We start from the raw sequence: 19,973 nt of genomic DNA on the forward strand, positions 1-19,973 counted from the left end.
CAGTCACTTTGCAGCCTCTCTGCTGCTTAGTTTTGTCTACCTTTTCACAATTGTCCCCCTTACCTGCCTGTACCTTTTAATCTGTCCAAAGCATTTTTAAGGAGCGCAAAGCTGCCGTCCCACATGCCTTCCCACTCCCACTACAAATAGACCGAGGAGGTGCTACATTCCACAGACCCGGCGCGTCCCGGAGCTGAGCGGGGCACTGTGTTGGTGGGCATGTCACAGGGTCCTTCTGAAATAACAGCCCTAAAAATACTCCTGCGCTGGTCTACCTGAGCACTCTGATTCACTTCCATGTTGTGGGTTTAATGCTGATCTTGTAGCTGCTGCATTTCCTTAATATATTCACAGTAGACATTAGAGTTTTTAATGTCTTTGTTCTGTGTTATTGTTGGGGATGGTTTGTCAGATAGGTTTATTCTACTGTGCACATTTATGTCAAGCTGGGGAGACTTGGGAAGATTTAGATTTTCTCTTTCATAAGCTTGACCTATCTATTTAAATGAAATATTTAGTAACATTTAATAGTATTTACTAAAATTTTAAAGACATATCTAATAATTAACTGATAATAATTTATTCTTAATTACAAAAACATTGGATGTGATGTCCCTTTTATTTTGTTATAATTTGGTGTTTTGGTTCTCAAGACCATTATCCCCTCAGAAAGCAGAATCTCTCTCTGAACCTCTCATTTGGGTTGCCAGTTCAGTGCTGAAACCAGTTGGTTTAAACCCAAATTGCCTCTCTGCTCTGAATCCTCACTACTTAAACCACAGCATCTGCAGCCAATCAGGTTCTGAGCCATCACGTGAGGCATAGTCTTTCCATGTACTGAGAAAAATGTGTATGCATCCTCTATATAACGCACTGGCAATCTGGTTCAGTTGTGATTTTAATCCCTTTTTGAAACAGTAAGAGTGCAAGAGAGCAAATGAGGTACAATGAATAGTATGGTTAATAGTCATGTGTGATTAATGACATTGCTGCTTTTCCCATCATGTTTTTTGGTACATGTCTTCACTTTGACATTTCCTTGTATTCTGACAGACTTCTTTTTAATGCATTATATAATCTTTTATTTGCTTTTCTGTGGATGCCTCTACGTCAGCTTTGTAACCACAGGCCTAATTGACTTCCACGTAAGACCCAGAGATTCCAGGAGTTTCAAGATTAGCTCTGAAAAGCCATTGTTTACTTATGAGAACCAGATACAATAAGTTTGTATATGCTCCAATAAGAGAGCTCAGCTTGTGTGAACAGCGGTACATAAAGCGATTCAGACAGAGCTCGCTGCGGGGTTCCTGCCCAGCATCTACCTGCCCCCTCCCACCTCCTCCTCCTCTTATACCCCCCATCAGCGCCAGCACCCAGCACCCCCCACAGAGCGCTCCATATCCCTCCTCTCGCCTCCCACTCACCACCTACTTCCTTTCACTGGCACCGGCAACGTGTCCGAGGACCAAATGGTGCTGATCTAAGCGAGCGGGACAGCGGCGGAGGAGTGAGCGGCCCCTCCCACCCCCCACCGAGGAGCACCGCGACTCAGCATTCAGGCCGGGGGAGGTAAAGTAGGGCAGGCTGACCTCTGTGAACGCCGTGTCAGGGCTAAAGAGTGAGCTAAAGGGACAGGCCGTGTCAGAGCGGTGGTCCTCACAGCAGGACGAGGAGCAGACCCCCCACCCTCGCCTCACACACACACAAACACACGCGCACACATAGAGCAGCCAGGACCCCAGGGAGAGGAGGCACCATGCTGAGACAGATATGTACACACAGGAACGGTTATGACACAGGGCCAAATACCAGCTCCACTAGTCACATTGTAGTTCCACCTGAATTAATCACTGACCTGTCTTAAAGAGAGTCAAGATATTAGGGAACACATAGTGCTAGGTGACGCACCATTGCATTTGATACTCATGTTTTTTCTTATTTTCAGGGTTTCCACGGCAGTGATTTGATGCTATAGTACAGAATTGCTTTTATGCCAGATGCCATGCCAGTCTTAAAAGGACAGTTCGGAATTTTGGACATAGGACCTAATTTCTTAGTGAGCCAGAGTGTTGGAGGCGTGTAGAGACACTTTTTTAAATATTCCATCCAGTCCTTGTATTTGCAGATGTCGCTGGTGCTAGGCTAGTACATGTCAATGGCCATAGTTAGCCTGCCACTAAAAACAGTCTTACCCACTCCACAAAACACTTGAGGCAAAGCAATTATAACGCCAGACTGTCAATGTAAATGTCTGTGTCAGTAGAATCATTTTAGAAGTAAAACCAACCTTGCATTTGAAGGATTTATGTCTGAGCAGCAGCAGCAAATTGTATTTCCTGATAGAAAGCTTGGCAGTGGCGGACTGATATATCAGAAAATAGTCCCTCAACATGCGACGATTCAGGCGATGCAAGGTTAGTTTTATTTCCAACAATATTCTATCAACACAGACATTTACATTGACAGTCTGGCGTAATAATTGTTTTGTTTCAGGTGTTTTGTGGAGTGTGGCAGGATAACTATGGCCATTGACATGCAGTAGCCTAGCACCAGAGACCTCTGCAAATACAAGGACTGGATGGAATATTTTAAAAAGTGTCTCCACGTGTCTCCAACACTCTGGCTCACTAGGAAATAAGGCCCTATGTCCAAAATTCTGAACTGTCCCTTTAAACCCCTTTATTTTTTTATGCCACCTTTTTTCTTAACCTTTATAGCAATAGAGTGTGATTAAAAATATTATTACAGCTACATGTGTTATCAGATGTAGCCAGCCAGTCTGGGAATTGTCAATTTCCCTTTTCATTCAGTGTTGTGTAGATTAATGCCTTTTAGGAGTGTCCACATAATATAATGCTGTATGTTTTCTTGAGCATGAAATCTTGAAATAAAGCTTTTGCGTAAACCAATGAGAAACCAAGTAGGGCTGTATGCCTTTAGTCATTTGTGCAATTAGAAAGGAGAAGTTAGTGAGTGAGTTAGATGAAGGTTTGGCCATTTTTAGTGTTAATATGTAAAAAATCACATTAAACTCCTCTGTCTTTATAAAAATCTATTGTTTTGTTATACTTTTTTCTGCATAAATAGTGTTTGCATGATCTCCAGTGCAGGTGTAGTCTTGTGAGTGCAGATTCCGTCAGATACACAGATATGTAATAGTTTTGAGAGCTTTTGCCACCACCCTTTTTAGTGGATCAAGGACATGTCAACCAAGAATTTCTTTAGTCGATAAAGCCATACTTGAGATCTTCTTTTTGTTTAATAATCATATTTAGCACCAAATGGCAAGACTTGAGCTCGTAAGTATGTATGGAGTGTTGATTCTCATGACACCAGCACATTTCACCCTAAATGCTAAGCCTGTCTGTCCAGCTGTTGACATATTGTTTATATATTCAGCATTAATTGGCCCTAATTTTTCACGGACCTATCTCGTCTCACGCTGCCCAGACTTCTCCACTCAGCAAAGCTTCGCCGATTTATCAAGCACAGACGCTGTCACAGTCATCAGATTTGCTTTCTTACCCCGCTGTAAAACGGATCCAACTTTTGTCTTCCACCACAAATGACCTTATATATGTAATCTCCAATTTTGTGTCTGTTGTATCACGGGGTATGGCGTGGCCTGTCAGAAACACTGGCAGCCAAGCGTTCATTAAAAAGTAAACTTCTAATGTAGCAGCTATAGCCCCGACTGCTGAACTATATCAATGATTTAAGCTTTCTGCATGGTCGTTAATGGACAGACCCAGCGTTGACTTGCGTACAACACTTGGATGCACAAAGAGGACGAAGTGTGTGTGGCGTTGTACAGTAGCTCAAATGTTTCGTTGGCGGACATGTTTTTAAAGTAGCATAAGGATAGCGGGCTAAACTAAGAACTTTGTCACCATCCGCTATGCAGGGTCATTCAGTGCTGTTTGTTTATTCATTTGAACTCGTGTGACTCTGTGACCTGGGGAAGGCTATGTACAGCTCAGAGGACCAGGTCTGTACAACGTCTGTAGTGCTGACCATGGAGGTTTAAGGCAGGATTTCACAGATAAGCGGTTTCTATGCTGTTAAATAGTTTGGAAGTAAGTGCAGTGTTAAAGTTTTCAGTGACTTGCAGTTTTGCCAGTATGATCATAAAGAGGTCAGTGTTTCTCAACCAGGTGTACAGGGTTTTTATATCCTTAAAGGGCTCTGTTTTGTAGTGAGATTATGATTTTTGGCAATAGACTTTAATCTGTGCACTGTTTGGGCTTTTAGCATGTTCTTATTTTCTAATATGACTACATTTTGTATTTTCATAATGGCTTTATTTTGTGTATGCACTTGTGCAATGTTTTGTGTTCAAGTCCTGTTTTTTTGTTTTGCCATCAACCTGCTAATGGTACTATGGATGAATGAGCCTGGATGGCTAACTCTGGCACATACATTCTGTACTAACACATGTTGATTAATGTGTGCACTGTGCTATATTTAATACATAAACATGAACATATAACTCAAACTCAATGTTAAAATGTTACCTGAAAAACAAACCTGGACTGGAGTTTTTTTGTAGTTTTTTTTGGAATGTTTTGTTGCATTCACATGTTTGACTCACAGGGATGGGCATCATTAAGAAGTTGCCAATACGATACATACCTTGATACATTGGCCACGATACATATCTCAATATAGTGAGCTTTTGATTCGATACAATATATTTCACATAATTTTTTCGATACTGTTCAGTAAAAAAATAAATGCTAAATCATGGCTGTAATACTAAGAGTCTTCGTTAAACCACTTCTTCATATGAAACACACCCATTTTAATCCTCAACAGTGAATATGTCAAATGTGTTGCATAAACAAGTTTCCTTCCTCTAAACAAGCAACAAAACTGTAGCACTGTAACTAAATAATTTAGTAAAATAAACCAAAAAATACTCTTGGCGATATATCAATACAACAGCCCATGATATCGATACTGTATCACCGCATTAAATGATGCAATATTTCGATATTTAAATATCTTTGCACACCCCCAATATTTGAGTAATCCTTTATTATTAGTCCACAGTTCAGAATGCTCTGTTCCACCCTGTGATGTCATGAAGTATTAGTTTTCAAGTTAACAGTTAACTTTTACCTTTTGTTCATTAGAGATGGGCAGAGTTTGTGTGTTTTAAACATGTGTAAACAAACCAAAACATAACTCCAGGTATGTTTTTGATGAGGAAACTGCATTATAACATACTGTAGATCAGGAAACAGCGTAATATGGGCCCTTTACGAATGTTTAGGAATGTTTCAGGAAATATAAGAAGTAATAATTAGAACAAATATATGCATTTAAATCTCATGGCACAATACCCGAGTTTGGAGATTAGCTTTTTTTAGTTTAATTTTTAATACTGACTGTAATATTTTATGTTAAAACAGTAATGGATGCGTTAGCAATGTTTAAAATACTTTGTAATATAGCCACCATAAATTGTCTCCATATTTCACTTGTCAAAGTAGCAAACACCCAGATCGTTTTCAAACTTAATGGTGTTTGGTTCAATCATATCTCTTTATCGATTAGTGAAACATATGTAACTAGCAACCAAGCATGCGTCATACCTTTAAAATCAATATATAGATCAATAATCATTCAAGAAACGTACATTTAATACAAATCAAAACATCTCACTTTTATTCTAGACAAATCCCAAATCTTAACCGTTTCCTCATATCCATTCTGCACTGAGTTTACCTTTTGACAACAGTTTCCATAACAATAGATTGTGGTTTCGTTTACTGTGAGTCCCTATACCTTTCTTCACTCACAAAAACAGAATAATTTGACTATAGCTTCCTCCACTTTTCTGTTGGCAAACCCCGATTGCATTGGCATTTCCAAGTGATTTAAACAGAGAGATTGACAGCATTACAATGAGTCTGTCATTATAGTCCCTCCTGTGGGATAATTGCCTATAGTGTCGAACAAGCCGCTCCTGTCTTTAGCATCTCTCCCTGTCTCCCTCTCCTCTCCTCCTCTCGCTCCCTGCCTCTAGTTATGTCTATCCTCAATTCTTTTCTATCTCTCCATGTTTCTCTCTTTTCTCATCTCTATCTCACATTCTCTTCTTTCTCCATCTCTTCATCTATTTCTGTATGTCTCTCCCATTGCTGTCTTTAACTTTCACCCCGTCTCTTCTATGTTCCTTTCCTCCCTTTCTCATCACTCATAATCTCTCCCTACCTACTTTTCCTTACTCTCGTCTCTCTCCCTCTCTCTCATTCACCCTCTCTATTCCCGCTTCTCTCTCTTGGACCCGTCTTTCCCTCTCCAGCTCTCCGTTCCTCTCTTTACCTCCTCTCTTCCACTCTCCCTCTTCTCCCTCTCTCCCTTACTCTCCAGTGTGCTCATGAGAGAATCCTCCTGCCTTTTTAGTGCGGCCATCTGTCAACACCACTCCATAAAGTGGAGAGGAGCTCCGCGTGGATAGCTCTCTTCTGGCCCAGCTCCAGCTCACTACGACTGGTTAACCCTGGTTTGGAGCATCACTATATCTAAACCCGAGTGGCTACTTTCACCCACTTTTTTGTCCCTAAATCCGCACCGTCCCATCCTCTTCACTGGAGTAGCTTGTAACGAGCTAACTTTCCCCATCATCTGCATAATTTAGTTGTAGCCCCGCGCTGTATTAATTAATATCACCACCGTGTAGCTCAAACCTTCCCACCGCGGGTTCCCTCTTGGCTCCTATTTTTGGTCCACAGCTGAATCCGATCTGTTTTGTTCAACTCAAATGCCTTTCGCTGATAGACATTGATGAAATATGTTGCTACACTCTGTATAGATTGAGTTTCTACATGTTCATAAATAGTAGAATCCAGTGCTAGAAGACACTGAACCCTGCCAATATTGTTCACCAAATTCTCAGTGTATAGATTTGTTGGTGTAATCTGATTTTGATGTACGACTGCTCCTCTCATGATCCATGTCTGTTTTGTTTTTACAGAACTCGATACGGCACAATCTGTCACTGAACAAGTGTTTTCTCAAAGTGCCTCGCTCCAAAGACGACCCTGGAAAGGTGAGACGTAGTACTTTCTATTACAAGTATAATTTACATAGAGGTTAATGGTTTACTTGGTATAGATTTACGTTACTTGGTCAGTGGGTTGGAGTTAATGCTGGGTGATATGACAAAAAATTAATCACTTTTTTTTTTCCTTTCACACAGTTTTTAATTTCATTATTTTTTTTCTTTTCAAAAGAAAATGAAAATAGTTTTCAGTGTTGATTTCATGAGCACAATGAATCATTGTCATAACACTTGACACTAAAAAATAGTCACCTTTCTACCTCCAAAGTCTGAGCTCCAAACCACATGCTTTTACTGACAGAGAACTGGCTGTGGACCTCTCGATCAAAATCACCCAAGATATCACTGACAGTTAGACATAACTGAATCTCAATCTGGATTAAAAAATGATGAATTGTTGGGCAGTGATATCCTACATTACTTCTTACATTGGGTTGGCTTTAGTACATATATTTATTTGTGTCTTATAGAACCTGTGTTGTGTCTTGATAAATACACATGAATTTACCGGTATGTAAAGTAGCCATTAGTAATTTATGAGGCAAGTTTGTATGTTCTGGCATATACTAGGCCTACTACTTGATGTTACTGTGTAAGTAACAGGTGATGAAAAGAAGATGAGGAGAACTTTACAAAACTGAATGTCTCAATACATATTTTTATATTTAGACAATATCATGTCCATGTAAAGAGAAAATGTATTTAATTAGTTGAGGTTTATGTATCAGTAAAAAATGTGAAATGACTGAACACTGAACAACTGAAATTCTCTCTTACAAAGTGAAATATCTTGCCAAAGGACACAATGTAAGCATTGATTGTTGATGGGAATCAAACCACTAACCTCGATGGCGGGCTAATGCTTTACCACTGAGCCCCTGCTCCCATCACAAAGTGCTTCGTCTCACAGCCTAAATGTATTATTGGCTTCCTTTAGACAATGACAGGGGCTAATTAGATTATGGCAGGCAGCCAAGGTCTCCTGAATGTAAAGGAAGCATTGGGTTTTTATTATAGCAGCATAATTGACTATAGTGTTTGTAACAGTTCTTTGGCTGTAATCACACAATGTTTTGCCTCACACTCAATCTTAGAAAAATGTTACCTTTGAATGTGTGCCAGCTCTTAGTCTGCAAACGCATGGCATGCTCGTAATCTGCTCTAAACCTCCCACTCATAGTTCTGTCAGAGCAGCCTTTTACCAGAGACGTTTCATACAAAGTGCCATCCACTTGTTCAGCTTTAAGTGCGTATGACCGGTTAAACTACTCATGTCACTAAAACATGGTTAACTTAATTAAAAGCCTAGTTATTTTGTTAAATTTAGAATTTCAGTTCCTGGTTGGACATGAGCAGAGATATGAAAATTGCAATATTTTAAACTTTGTAAAATTGTGTAAAACTATGACAAATATTTACCACAGGCACTATCCCACCAAACCAAGTACTAATTAGAAACCCATAAAAACCTGTCTTATAGTGGTATACTTTAAACAGCAGAAGTCATTCGTCGAGTTTTCACCTTGAGCTGTGAAGGATGCTGGGACCACTGGAGCTATAATGCATCTTGTTAATGCTGTGCTCAGCTCTTCGTCACTTGTGTTTTTCCTCTGCAAAAGGACGTGCGCTCCCACATGTTAATTTGACATTTGAGTCTCAGTTGGAGCACCCACAGTTGCTTTCTTTCAGCATCATTTAGCCCACAATCTCCTGCGACATCAACCTTATAAGTAGCACATGCACTGTAGCTAGCGATGTTGGAGCCTATATTTAGACAAATGCAATGTTAGGGTGTGTGTGTGTCGCTGTGTGTGTATGTGTATGTGTGTGTGTGTGTGTGTGTGTGTGTGTGTGTATGTGTGTGTATAGGTCTATAACCATATGTAACCTAACCCAGATCTCCTCCTGTCAAGAGCATTGCTACATATGCTAAGGCAAGCGTACAAATAATTACGCACACACACACAAAAACACACATACACACAAACACACATACACACATACAGAGCAGAGGTATCGTCACGGATGGGGACTGAATGCTAATTTCATGTTTTGCTGTAATCCTCTGATATTGACACTCCTGGGAGCTGCTCTACTAAATACAAAATAATCTATTGCGGTATGGATCCTATTCCGAATGCATGGGCAACGCGCTCGCATCCTTAATGTTTAATTTGGAATTTTCCTCACTCCCTCCTCCCCCCAAGACAACTTCAAAGAGGCATTCGGCACTCTTGATATGTTGCATCAATATTGTAATGTGGCAGGAATATGAGGGATGCTGTTGGAGGAGATAGGGGATAGGGTTGGCTGTCTCCTGTTCAGATGTGAGAGATGACAGCGCAGCCAGTAAAGCACCTCAGGAAGCAAGATTACATTTAATAAGATATGTTTAATTGGCGAGACGGCTGTGCACGTTTTTGAGCAGGATGTCGACCATAGGAGTCTGTAGGGCTGGTCAATAAGTCAAGAATGTTGCTGTTTTTCGAGCAAAATATGGCACTATGGGGCTGTGCAATTAAGGGAATCTCTTTAGATATTACAAGTATTCCTCTAGTCAATTACAGCAATTATCAGAATAAGAATAAGCTTTATTATAAATGATAAAACTATATATTTTGTTGTGACTTATATGGGTGCTCATTAGGGTTGTTAAAAGTGTCAAATGTTAGATACTAATCAGTACTAAAACTAGCAGACCAATATGGATTTTTTAGAGGCCGATATGATACTGATAAAACGAGAGTTGGAGCTGCCGATATAAAGCCGATATATTTAGTGATGTAAAAATTCACTATAAATCTTCAGTTGATTATAAAACTCAGGTCTGGCTCTACTGGATTTTATATTGGGTTTATTTAGGCTACATTTATTGTTATTCTGCCTATTTACAGTCATATTTAAAAACAGTACGTCAGCCTAATGGCATTTTTGCATGACATTCTAGCCAGTAAAGAAAGTAAGTAAACTATGGCTATTAGCCTTTTGCAGTAAATGTGTGTGCACCGCGGTAATTAATTATGCGTAAATGCGGATCATTCACACCTCTGTTCACAGCTCATTTAATATCAATGCTGGTCCAGTCACATGTACAGCCACTATAGTCACTTTGTCCTTGGCCAATGTAAGAGACAAAGGCTGTTTATGTGTGGGAGCTACAACCAATGAGAAAGAATCAAAAGTAGCACATTTGCAACAATCACCTCTCATATAGGCTCCTCTCAGATTACAAGTCTTCACAAATAAGTGTCCTTTTAATCCTGACTCAAAACGATTGTCCATAAATATAATATAATCCAACATGTTGACAGCAGCTGCGTGTGTAAACAAGTGTACATGAGTGACGTGACTCTGGGGGTGCGTTCAGGGACAGTACAGCATCGCACACACAGACTAATTACTTTTCAGATAAATATTGATGCAGCGCCACATATTAGGATATTTATCTGTCTGTAAATTGGATTAAATGGACTCAATATAGAGAGTCTAAACTTTATAACGAGGTATAACATGCCCACGTGGACTATTGGCCTAAATCTTGCCGATATAGGCCGATATGTCTCCAAGTGCAATAGCAGACAACAGATATTTTGGTCGGGCACTAATCAAAACTACTACTACTTTGAGCAGATATCAATACTCAGGTCACATTCACAGGATAGAAATTAACCTTTCCAGAATAGCTTTAGAATTAACTTGGGCTGTATCGGAACAAGAATGAGCACATAGTTTTGTATACGCCCATGGACGACTATGGAACCTACCTGCACCACTGAGGGATTACAGACACATATAATATAAAGAAAGTACTGTGATTTTATGTTGAAAATCATATTTTATTGTCTAAAGAAATTGTGTTTTTATTATCATCATGGTATCGGAATCAGTACTGAATTTATTCCTTAGTATCGGAATTAAGTTTGAAATTTTATTACGGTGACAACGTACTCATTCTGCTCCTCAAAACCTGCATCCCACAGAGTAGTTTATAGCACCTTAGTATCTTTATAAATTTCTCTACAGGTAAGTGAAATGGTGATTAGATTTTTTTTTTCTCCTGTCCATAACCTGGCAACTCTAATTGAATTTATGCAATTGTATCTAGGCTTTGAAAAATAATTATCTGTATTGGAATGGCTTTGTGTATACCTTGTCCTTGGAGAAAGCGATAACCGGCAACCATCCTTTTAATTTAAGATATTTCTTTTAATATAGCTGTCTCACGTTACATTTCAAAATAGTGACAATAAAATGCCCAAACCACAAGTGTAAAACAGGTTATAAAGGGCATTCAATCGTATTGGTATAAATGCTGGATTATTTGAACTGTCTGTAAATTTGTGCTGGATTTCAACATGATGTCTACAGTAAATAAATGTTTCAGGTCAGTTCTTGATTTGAAAAGGCAAATTAAAATTACTTGTAACTTTTAAAATGCTTGTGGTCACTCTAGGTTTGGCAAAAGTTGTCTAACTGATACTTAAACTTGTATCAAAACTAGATAATTTAAGCAAGTATTGATACTGAAAAAAAAATCACATAACTGTATAATATGTGACCTTTCCACAATTTCATCTTGACAAATAACAGACGCAATTGTTTTGTGTTGAAAATGACAATATTGTCTAAAAAAAACGCTTTTAAAATGATTATTTGGGTATAAAAATTGTTTTTGAGTATTGAGTCTTTGATTCCTTTAGTATTGATATTGAGTTTTTTAAGATTTTTAGTATCGCTTTTTAATATCGTGACAACTAGAGATTGACCGTTTTGGATTTTTATCATGGGCGATCCTGATATTGATGATTAGAATACAGAGCAAACTATGGCCGATCAGCTTTGCTGATATTTTTGGGCCGATATATATAGGGCCAATTTTTTCCAGCCAGGTTTTCTAATTTAAATTTACTGCAGACTCCCCCATAAGAGAACTGTGTAGTCACATTTTGTGCAATTATCTCTTCACATAAAATGTTAATATAAAGCTTGAATTTTTAGGCAGCAGGTCAGCTAAAACAAAATATCATCCTTTGCTGGAGATTCAGGGCTGATGACAGATACATTAAAAGGTCTAAATAGCTGCTGATATATTGGTCTATGTTTAGTGACAACATTCACAAAACAGTTGTAATATCAAGAAAAATGTGATGTTAGCTGTATAGTGTCAGTCACGGATTCCTTGTATTTCACGAGTTGAATGTTCTTGAGACAACACAGCACATTGTCCAGGATTCCCCCTCTTTCCCTTCCAATAATAACTCTATATCTCTCTCTCTAAAGGGGAAGTACATGACACCTCTTCTGTTGACCTGCGAAGGCGAGCTTAAACCTCTCTTTAAATCATTCCAGCCTCCTTTGTTTTATGACCATGTGAATCTTCTTTTGTTCTGCCTTCGCCCTGTTACCGTGGACACACTCCGGCTGGCATTCTCTCCGAACATCGCCGTATACATTTGTGAATAATTCAAAGAGTTTTCATGTGTTTTTTCCCCTTGCTCCCTCTCTGGGGGTGGGTGTCGAGAATCGCACAAACTGCTCTCCCAAGAGGGTTAACTTTAAGTCTTCTTCCTCACTAATTAAAAGAAATGCCGCTCTGAATATAGTGCCTTTCTCTACCCTTATTTTGTAACACTAGCTTCGCGTTTAACCCTTGAAAACCATGCATTTCCCCACTTGCATATTATAGTTGTCCTTTTGTACTCGATATAATGAGCCGTATCTCTCTGCTTTCTTTTACTACAAGATTTTTGCTTAATTGTGCTGCGATTATTCCACCCTCTGAGGACCATGTTAATTGACCTCGAAGCCAGCATGATATTAAAAGTTATAATTTTAACCCCAAGACAAATATAGGGCAATGCTGGCTTTTTATTCCACCAGTAAAAAGCATTAATAGAAGAACTAGCTATAACAAGGGAACTGCAATGTACGCAAGACTTCATTTATAGATGGTAGTCCTCTGGTTTGCTTCTGCTGCTTGGCTTCTTATGGAAATATCAATTATTCTCACAGCTAAGGAAGTAATTTTAAAGGTCTTGATCTCACTTTCTCTTGACAATTGAGATTTTATCAGGGGTCGTATGAAATATTAAAAAGTGAATTCACAACTTACAGGCCTCAGGGTGAGAATCTAATTTTTAACAACTGCAAGCTACTGTTGGATTCGGAGAGGAGGATGAGGGGAGAAGGGATAGAGGAGGAAACAGAGGAGAGGAGCGAAGAGAGGTGACAGACCATTGAAAAATAAATTAAATGCAAAGATAAATAATGTAGCCCGGTGGTGTTGGAATTGCCTGATACGGCCTCTAAAGCAGGTCTACAGCCACTTTTTCCCCAGATTAGCCTCAATCTTAGACCCTTACCACTTGGTTTTTCCATTTTTTGTATTTTTTTTTTTTCTCACTGTTTTTTTGTAAATTGGACGGAGTGGCCCGGAGCACCCGAGGCACAGGAAATACAGCTCCAGGAAAAGCTTAGTGTTTTACCTCCAGCAGCACATCTCAGCGGACAATCATCACTAAAGCAAAAACTGCACCGACAAGACCAACGTGGAAAACTGTGTAGATATCAAAACAAGTGAAGGTTGGAATAAATGCGTCTTTATTTTTGTATGAAAATGTATCACGCTTGGACACGGCCTATAATTAAGACTAAACTACCGTAAATCATCACATTTAGAAGTTATGGTCATCCTGCCAGTAGCTCTTCACGGCCTTTTCAGATGTTCTAATAAGTGGGTGTGACTGCTTTAAGGTTAAGGTACATGTTATTGTCCCCATAGGGAAATTTGCCCCCTGCATTTGACCCATCCTTCAGGCACGGCAAGTTTATTTGTATAGCACAATTCATCCACAAAGTAATTTAGTGGTTTATAGAATAAGAAAGACATTAAAATCACAATACAAACAAATCAAAACATAAATAATCATCATAGAATTTACATTAAAAGAGAACAAGAGAGGGGAGTGTGGAATAAAAGCTTTTCAGTCATCTACGGTGCATGTTTTGGATTGGTGGTGGAAACTGAAGTTTTTGTTTTTCTTGTTAATATTGATTTTTTTAAGAATACCTTCAGGGGTACACAATATTTTTTTGTCACTAATATCAGTGACAAGGATTTTTTTTTTTCCATAAATATGCTCTAGTGATCTGAAAAAACAATATTGCACCACCCTTAGAGAATTCATGACACTCACCAAAATAGCTTTTTCAAAAAATCGGACTTTAAAATTGAGACCATTAAACTTTGGTTGATTTGACTGGTTTACATTTATTTACTTATTTACTTTAACTTGGGTTCAGTAGGTATTTTTTAGCAAAATTACATGTCATCTGAATTAAAATTTTCTATTTTTTCTGCAATTTTCCATTTGAATTCACCCATCTCCTTGTCCGTTCCTACAGGGTTCTTACTGGGCCATTGACACCAACCCAAAAGAAGACTCTCTGCCCACACGACCCAAGAAGAGGCCGCGCTCCGGAGAACGAGTGAGTATCCTCCTCTTTTACTTTTACTTTCATTTTTTTTTTTTACTACCTCATGTTGTTATTGGCAGTCAAACATCAATACTGAAAAACTGTCTTTCAAATCCATTTCGTATTTCAGTTTAGCTGCACCATATTTACCTGTTTGATCAGGTTAAGAAGGGGTGCAGCACAAAGAAGGATCACCGTGGATGGAAATTGATTTTAAGTAGTGCTAGAGCACTTTTATACAAAACAAAAAAAAAAACCTATATTGTATCAGATCGATGTCCATCACTAGTACTTCTCGTCTTAGCTGAACTGTTAATATTTCAGCCATCTTGCACACATAACACTCCTGAGCATCTTTAAATTGTGCGCTATGAATTAAATCTAAAATTTTGTGGTCAATTAATGAAATTTTAAACAACACCCCATAAATCTAATACATATTTGCCCGTAAACTCTCTTCCATCACTTCTACTTTTTCACTTTTCCTTTGTGACCTTTATCCTTTGTTCTCCTCGTCCCTCACCACATGCAGTCACAAACCCAGTAGGACTTCCTGTAAACTTTATGTAACACTCACTACCTATCCACTCTGCTTCGTTTTCCTCGTCATGAAGTTAGACTCCATATTAATAAACTATGCCTCTGGCTGCCGTTACATACATTACACACAACAGACTTTTTTATTTATTTATTTTTTTAACAGACATCAATTAATGCGTATAGCTGTGCGCGCCGCCATGGCTATTCTGAGCTCCAGCTTTCAGTCTTTAATAATGAATGAGTTTAGACCAGTGCAGCGCGGGTCCAGCGAGGGGCTCGCATTGACCTCGCCTGGGGGCATTTCTCTATACAGAAGTCTCCTGTCTGTTTCTTTAGCTTTAACTGACCACAGGCTCCAATGTAAGGAGAGTCAGAGGAGCTGGCTACACCGACATTCTAACGCAGCTATTGTCTTTATCGCGCACATGGATGCTACACACAGATGCAGCGAATCTTAACACGCTTTTCACGGACTTGCCCTCCAGCGTAAAAAAAAAAAAAAAAACACACAGTCAACTATACATCTTATGAATGCCTGGATGAGGTAAAATTGTAAAAAAAAAAAAAAAAAAGAAGAATGAATTGTTGATTTGGATTTGACAAAAAATGTATGAAAATTTGAGGGGAAAACATTTAGTAAAATTGTAGGGCAATCTGCTAAATCAGTTTCAGTGGTTGGAAAAGAATATGGTATTGTACAATAAAACTCATTATTTTTTTACAATTTTATGTCCCCAGTTTATTCCAGTTTTTGTTTATTAAATCTAAACAAGAATATACTTTCCAATGGTGACTTGAAAACAAAATATACTCGTCTACTAATCAATACAAAGACGAAGATCAAAACTACTAGATTCTCACTTGTAAATGTCCATACTGAAAAAAAAAAAATCACCTACATAACTCAAAATTCTTGAATAGTTTAAGAATGATCAATATCAGAACTGGAATGACCACAGATTTAAAAATGAAAGTAATGATACTATAATTTTTTCTTAAATTCTTTCTTGTCGTCATGGTGTTGAAATCTGTATTTGAGTATCAAGTTTGACATTTTAGCATGTGACAACAATATTGGCTACATAAAATTTGTCTCAAAAGTGTCAAATTGTGTAAAAACTGGTATTATTTCCCCTGTATACAGTATCACCTTGGCATGGCTTTGCTTTGTTGCATTACTAGTTCAGATGAAAACCTTTGCGTGAATTTAAAATGCACTCTTCTCTCATGTTTATCTAAAAATGTTTGTTTAATCGGCACCTTAAGTTACCCACAAATCCCCATCCTCAAATGTGTCTTTCTATATTGCATGTTTAGTTGTATCATGCAGCCGTAGTCATAACATAAAGGAATGTGCAGACTGTCTATTGTAGGAAGCCCCCGCCCCTCCCCCCTCGCTTCATCTGCCTACAGGCTTCCCATTAGCAGACAGTGAAATTGAGAGTTTGTGAAATCTCATTTATGTTTATCATGAATTAAAAATGGTTTTGTTGGCAGCCAATCCTCTTACAGTAAGCAGTTTGGGGCAGAGACACTTATCTGCAGTAACAGTGAAGGCAGAGGCACAGTGTTGATGCAGACTGGGGGTTTTGAAGGTGAAGCTGTCTCCTTTCTTTTAACGTGCACTTCTGATGCGACCTACATAGAGGTGTGGCACTCACACTGTATAACACTATTTATTTGATGCCCATATGCTATGCTGTGTGTTACTGTGCAAATGTATAGTAACATAATTGTGGGGCAGAGGGTTCCGTAGTGCAGATTATACATCATTTTACAATTTATTTAAAGTATTGCAAATGCAACAAATGTCATTCAGAGTGCACATTTTAAGCATAACCAGGAACATTAACTTTTTTTTTGTTAACCAGACCAGTTGGGATGTTTTCAGCTATACACAATCTTTTATTAATGTAACCCCTCTGCAGTGATTGATGGGATGTCGTGTTGTTTATGTATTCTAAGAGCAAGCAAACTCCACACTGAAACACCTCACATGGTCCAGTCCACAATCCCTGAGAGTTGCTCATACTTTAAACTCCTAAGGCTGCTGCTTAAGTGGGTTCAAGACTGAAATTACATAATATGTTTTTCAGGTTTCTTAAATATTAGGGATCTAACATTATCCAAATCTCACAGTACGATATTTATTGCGATATTTTAAAGAGGCTAATATAATTGTAAATAGAATGCTTTTTTGCTTTTAAAATACCTTGACAAGATTTTGGTGTGAATTATTTCCATCATAACCCCAAGAATTCAAGTAAAAAACATTTATCTTCATGTTGTCTGCCCTAAAATGAATCATGGGATATGTAGTTTCTGATGTTCATAAGCTGTTGCTGCTGTAAACCATGCATTTAAGCAAAGGAAATTGTAATTCGATATATTGTGACAGCCCATGATATTATTGTGAGAATTTTGACAATACAATATCACAATATTTCGGTTAATGTGACATCCCTATTAAAAATAATGTAATTTTTATTATAAGTGTAATATGACTGGAGTCTTATCGCTCAGTCATAATTTTCTATTCAAAATGTGAACTCTAAACCACATGTCAGTCATGCTTGAGTATTAATTTTTGTTTTGTTCAAATGAAGGTGATTACATATTGTTAGATATGTCCCACACAGGTGTATCGTATTTTATTATTGCCTCATACTAATTCTCTACCTCTCTATCTCTATCATCTTTCCCTCTCTCCCGCCTCCTCTCTCCCTTTCTTTCTTCCCCTCTCTGCTTCTCCCTCTTCCTCTCATTCCCACTCCCCTCTCCACTCCATCTCTCTACCCCCTCTCCCTCCTATCCCTTTCTCACTCCTCTCTCTCTCTCTCCTCCTCCCTCCTCCTCCTCCTCTTCCCTCCCTCTCTCCTCCTCCCGCCCACAGGCCTCCACTCCGTACAGCCTGGAGTCGGACTCTTTGGGGATGGAGTGTATGATCTCTGGAAGTGCCTCTCCAACGCTGGCAATCAACAGTGTGACTAACAAGGTACTAGAAACCCCCCACACACCACCACATACTCCCCTCCCCACCCCATACACACACACACACAGACTACCGCACACCTGGCTACTCACTGCCCCCTGCCCCCTCCTCCAGCACTGCCCCCTCCCTGCAGAGAGAGGCCACTGCAGCTGAGGGGAGGCGTAACACTGCAAACTCACTTACGCCTAAAGCAGCTTCCATGCAAGTAATACAAGGCAGTTTCATGCTAGCAGTAAAATAAATGTTGTAACGGCTTGTAGTTTGAAATCATTTGCAGTTCTCTTCATTGTTGGGAAAATTTGATGTACTATGGTAGCTTTCTGTTTTTTTATGGTAATTCTCTGACCCAAGAGTTAACAGTTTTTGAGCAGTAATTAGATAATATTTTAGGGTCAGTTTTAAGACAATCTTGTTGCATTCGTATATATTTTAATTTTGAGTTTGTGGCTGGTTAATAGAAAGGCTGAATGCTTATGTAGTTATTGTGGTAAACTGTTGTTAATATTAAAAGGCCCATATTACACTTTTTTCTGAGCTATGTTGTTGTGTCGTCAGCAAACATATTCCTGGAGTTGTTTTGTTTCATTCATACATGTTTAACGCACTCTGTTCCACCTTGTGATGCCATGTGGTAATACTGGAAGAGCTCTACTATGTTTTTAAACCCGATCCATCTTCACTAGAATAATTTGAATAATTTCAGCCCTGGAATTGCCAATCTCTACTGAACTAAAGGTAAAAGGAGCTGTTAATTTGAAAATTTACCTCTACATGACATCACAAGGTGGAACAGAGCATTTTGATCTTTGGAGATCTGGACAGACTAATTATCAGTGTTGTACATGAACGAGTTCAAAAGAACGCGTTCATTAAACACGTTCATTTTTCCATGAACTTTGAATTGAATGCAGCACTTTTGTAAATCAAGAACTTGACCGTGAATTTGTTCAAATTATATGAGATGAACGACGTACGGTGCGGTTTTAAGTTCAGTTTCTCTAAGACGTAAACAAATGTGTCAAAGCTGAATTAAACACATTATAATGTCAAACAGGCTGATGTGGATCTATAATGCTTATGGCTTATATGTTGTAAAGTTGTTGTAAACTGGAAGTCAGTTTGAAAAATAAGTTCAGCCTTTCATTTATATATCTTACCTAAACATAAAATGAACTGAACTTTGATCTAGTTCAAAATTAAAATTGTGAACTATGAACTATGTGAGCTGTTCACTTTGAACATGTGTAAACTGAACTTTGAACTAGTTCATGAAAATTGTGAACTTGTACAACACTGCTAATAATAAGGTGTTACTCAACCATGTGTGAATGAAACAAAAAATAACTCTGGGTATGTTTTTCAGGAGGTAACAATATTCTAAAATTACTTAAAGCTCACAAGAGTCAATTTTGTGTAATATAGGACTTTTAAAACAATTTTATAATTTCAGATTAAATTCAAGAGCCCAGGTTTAGCATTATAGCTCCATTTGGCTTTTTAATTTGCATTCATTAATGTATTGTTTTGCACCTCTTCCTCTTTGAACACTGTACCACCTGTAAAGCGTTATCCCAAACTGGTTCATTTTCCTTTCAGACACAAGTTACATTGTTCTATTCAAGCTTTCATTGGGACAAATGTGTTCACGCATGTAGGATGTGTGACACTTGTAGAGCTGTTACATTGTATGGAGCCTCACTATAAACTGAATACATAGTCAGTGAGATGAACCGATAAGGCTGGGGATTTATGACCAAGCTATTATAGTGTTACACAAGGCGAAATTGTCAATATTTGGATTAGATCATGGTTAGACTTGGCAACCTATGCTTTATATTCCGCTGTAGATAATACAAGTGGCTTTGCTCCAAGTTTTGTGTGGGGTTAAAATTACTC

The 19,973-nt window shown here is 38.4% G+C and overlaps 1 protein-coding gene across 5 annotated transcripts in view; it reads left to right on the forward strand.

Annotated features, from left to right (window-relative positions):
• foxj3 (forkhead box J3) overlaps positions 1-19,973 on the forward strand; it is a 125,113-nt gene that overhangs the window by 74,426 nt on the left and 30,714 nt on the right. For all 5 annotated transcript variants that reach the window (XM_055160130.1, XM_055160132.1, XM_055160129.1 and 2 more), the window contains 3 exons: positions 6,983-7,057; positions 14,474-14,557; positions 17,979-18,080. In XM_055160130.1, the coding sequence (XP_055016105.1) occupies positions 6,983-7,057; positions 14,474-14,557; positions 17,979-18,080 (261 nt within the window). The remainder of the gene's footprint in view (positions 1-6,982; positions 7,058-14,473; positions 14,558-17,978; positions 18,081-19,973) is intronic.

Source organism: Boleophthalmus pectinirostris, unplaced genomic scaffold (genome assembly GCF_026225935.1).
Source record: "Boleophthalmus pectinirostris isolate CB_2022bp ecotype Guang Dong unplaced genomic scaffold, ASM2622593v1 HiC_scaffold_3, whole genome shotgun sequence".
NCBI classification, from domain to species: Eukaryota; Metazoa; Chordata; class Actinopteri; order Gobiiformes; family Gobiidae; genus Boleophthalmus; species Boleophthalmus pectinirostris.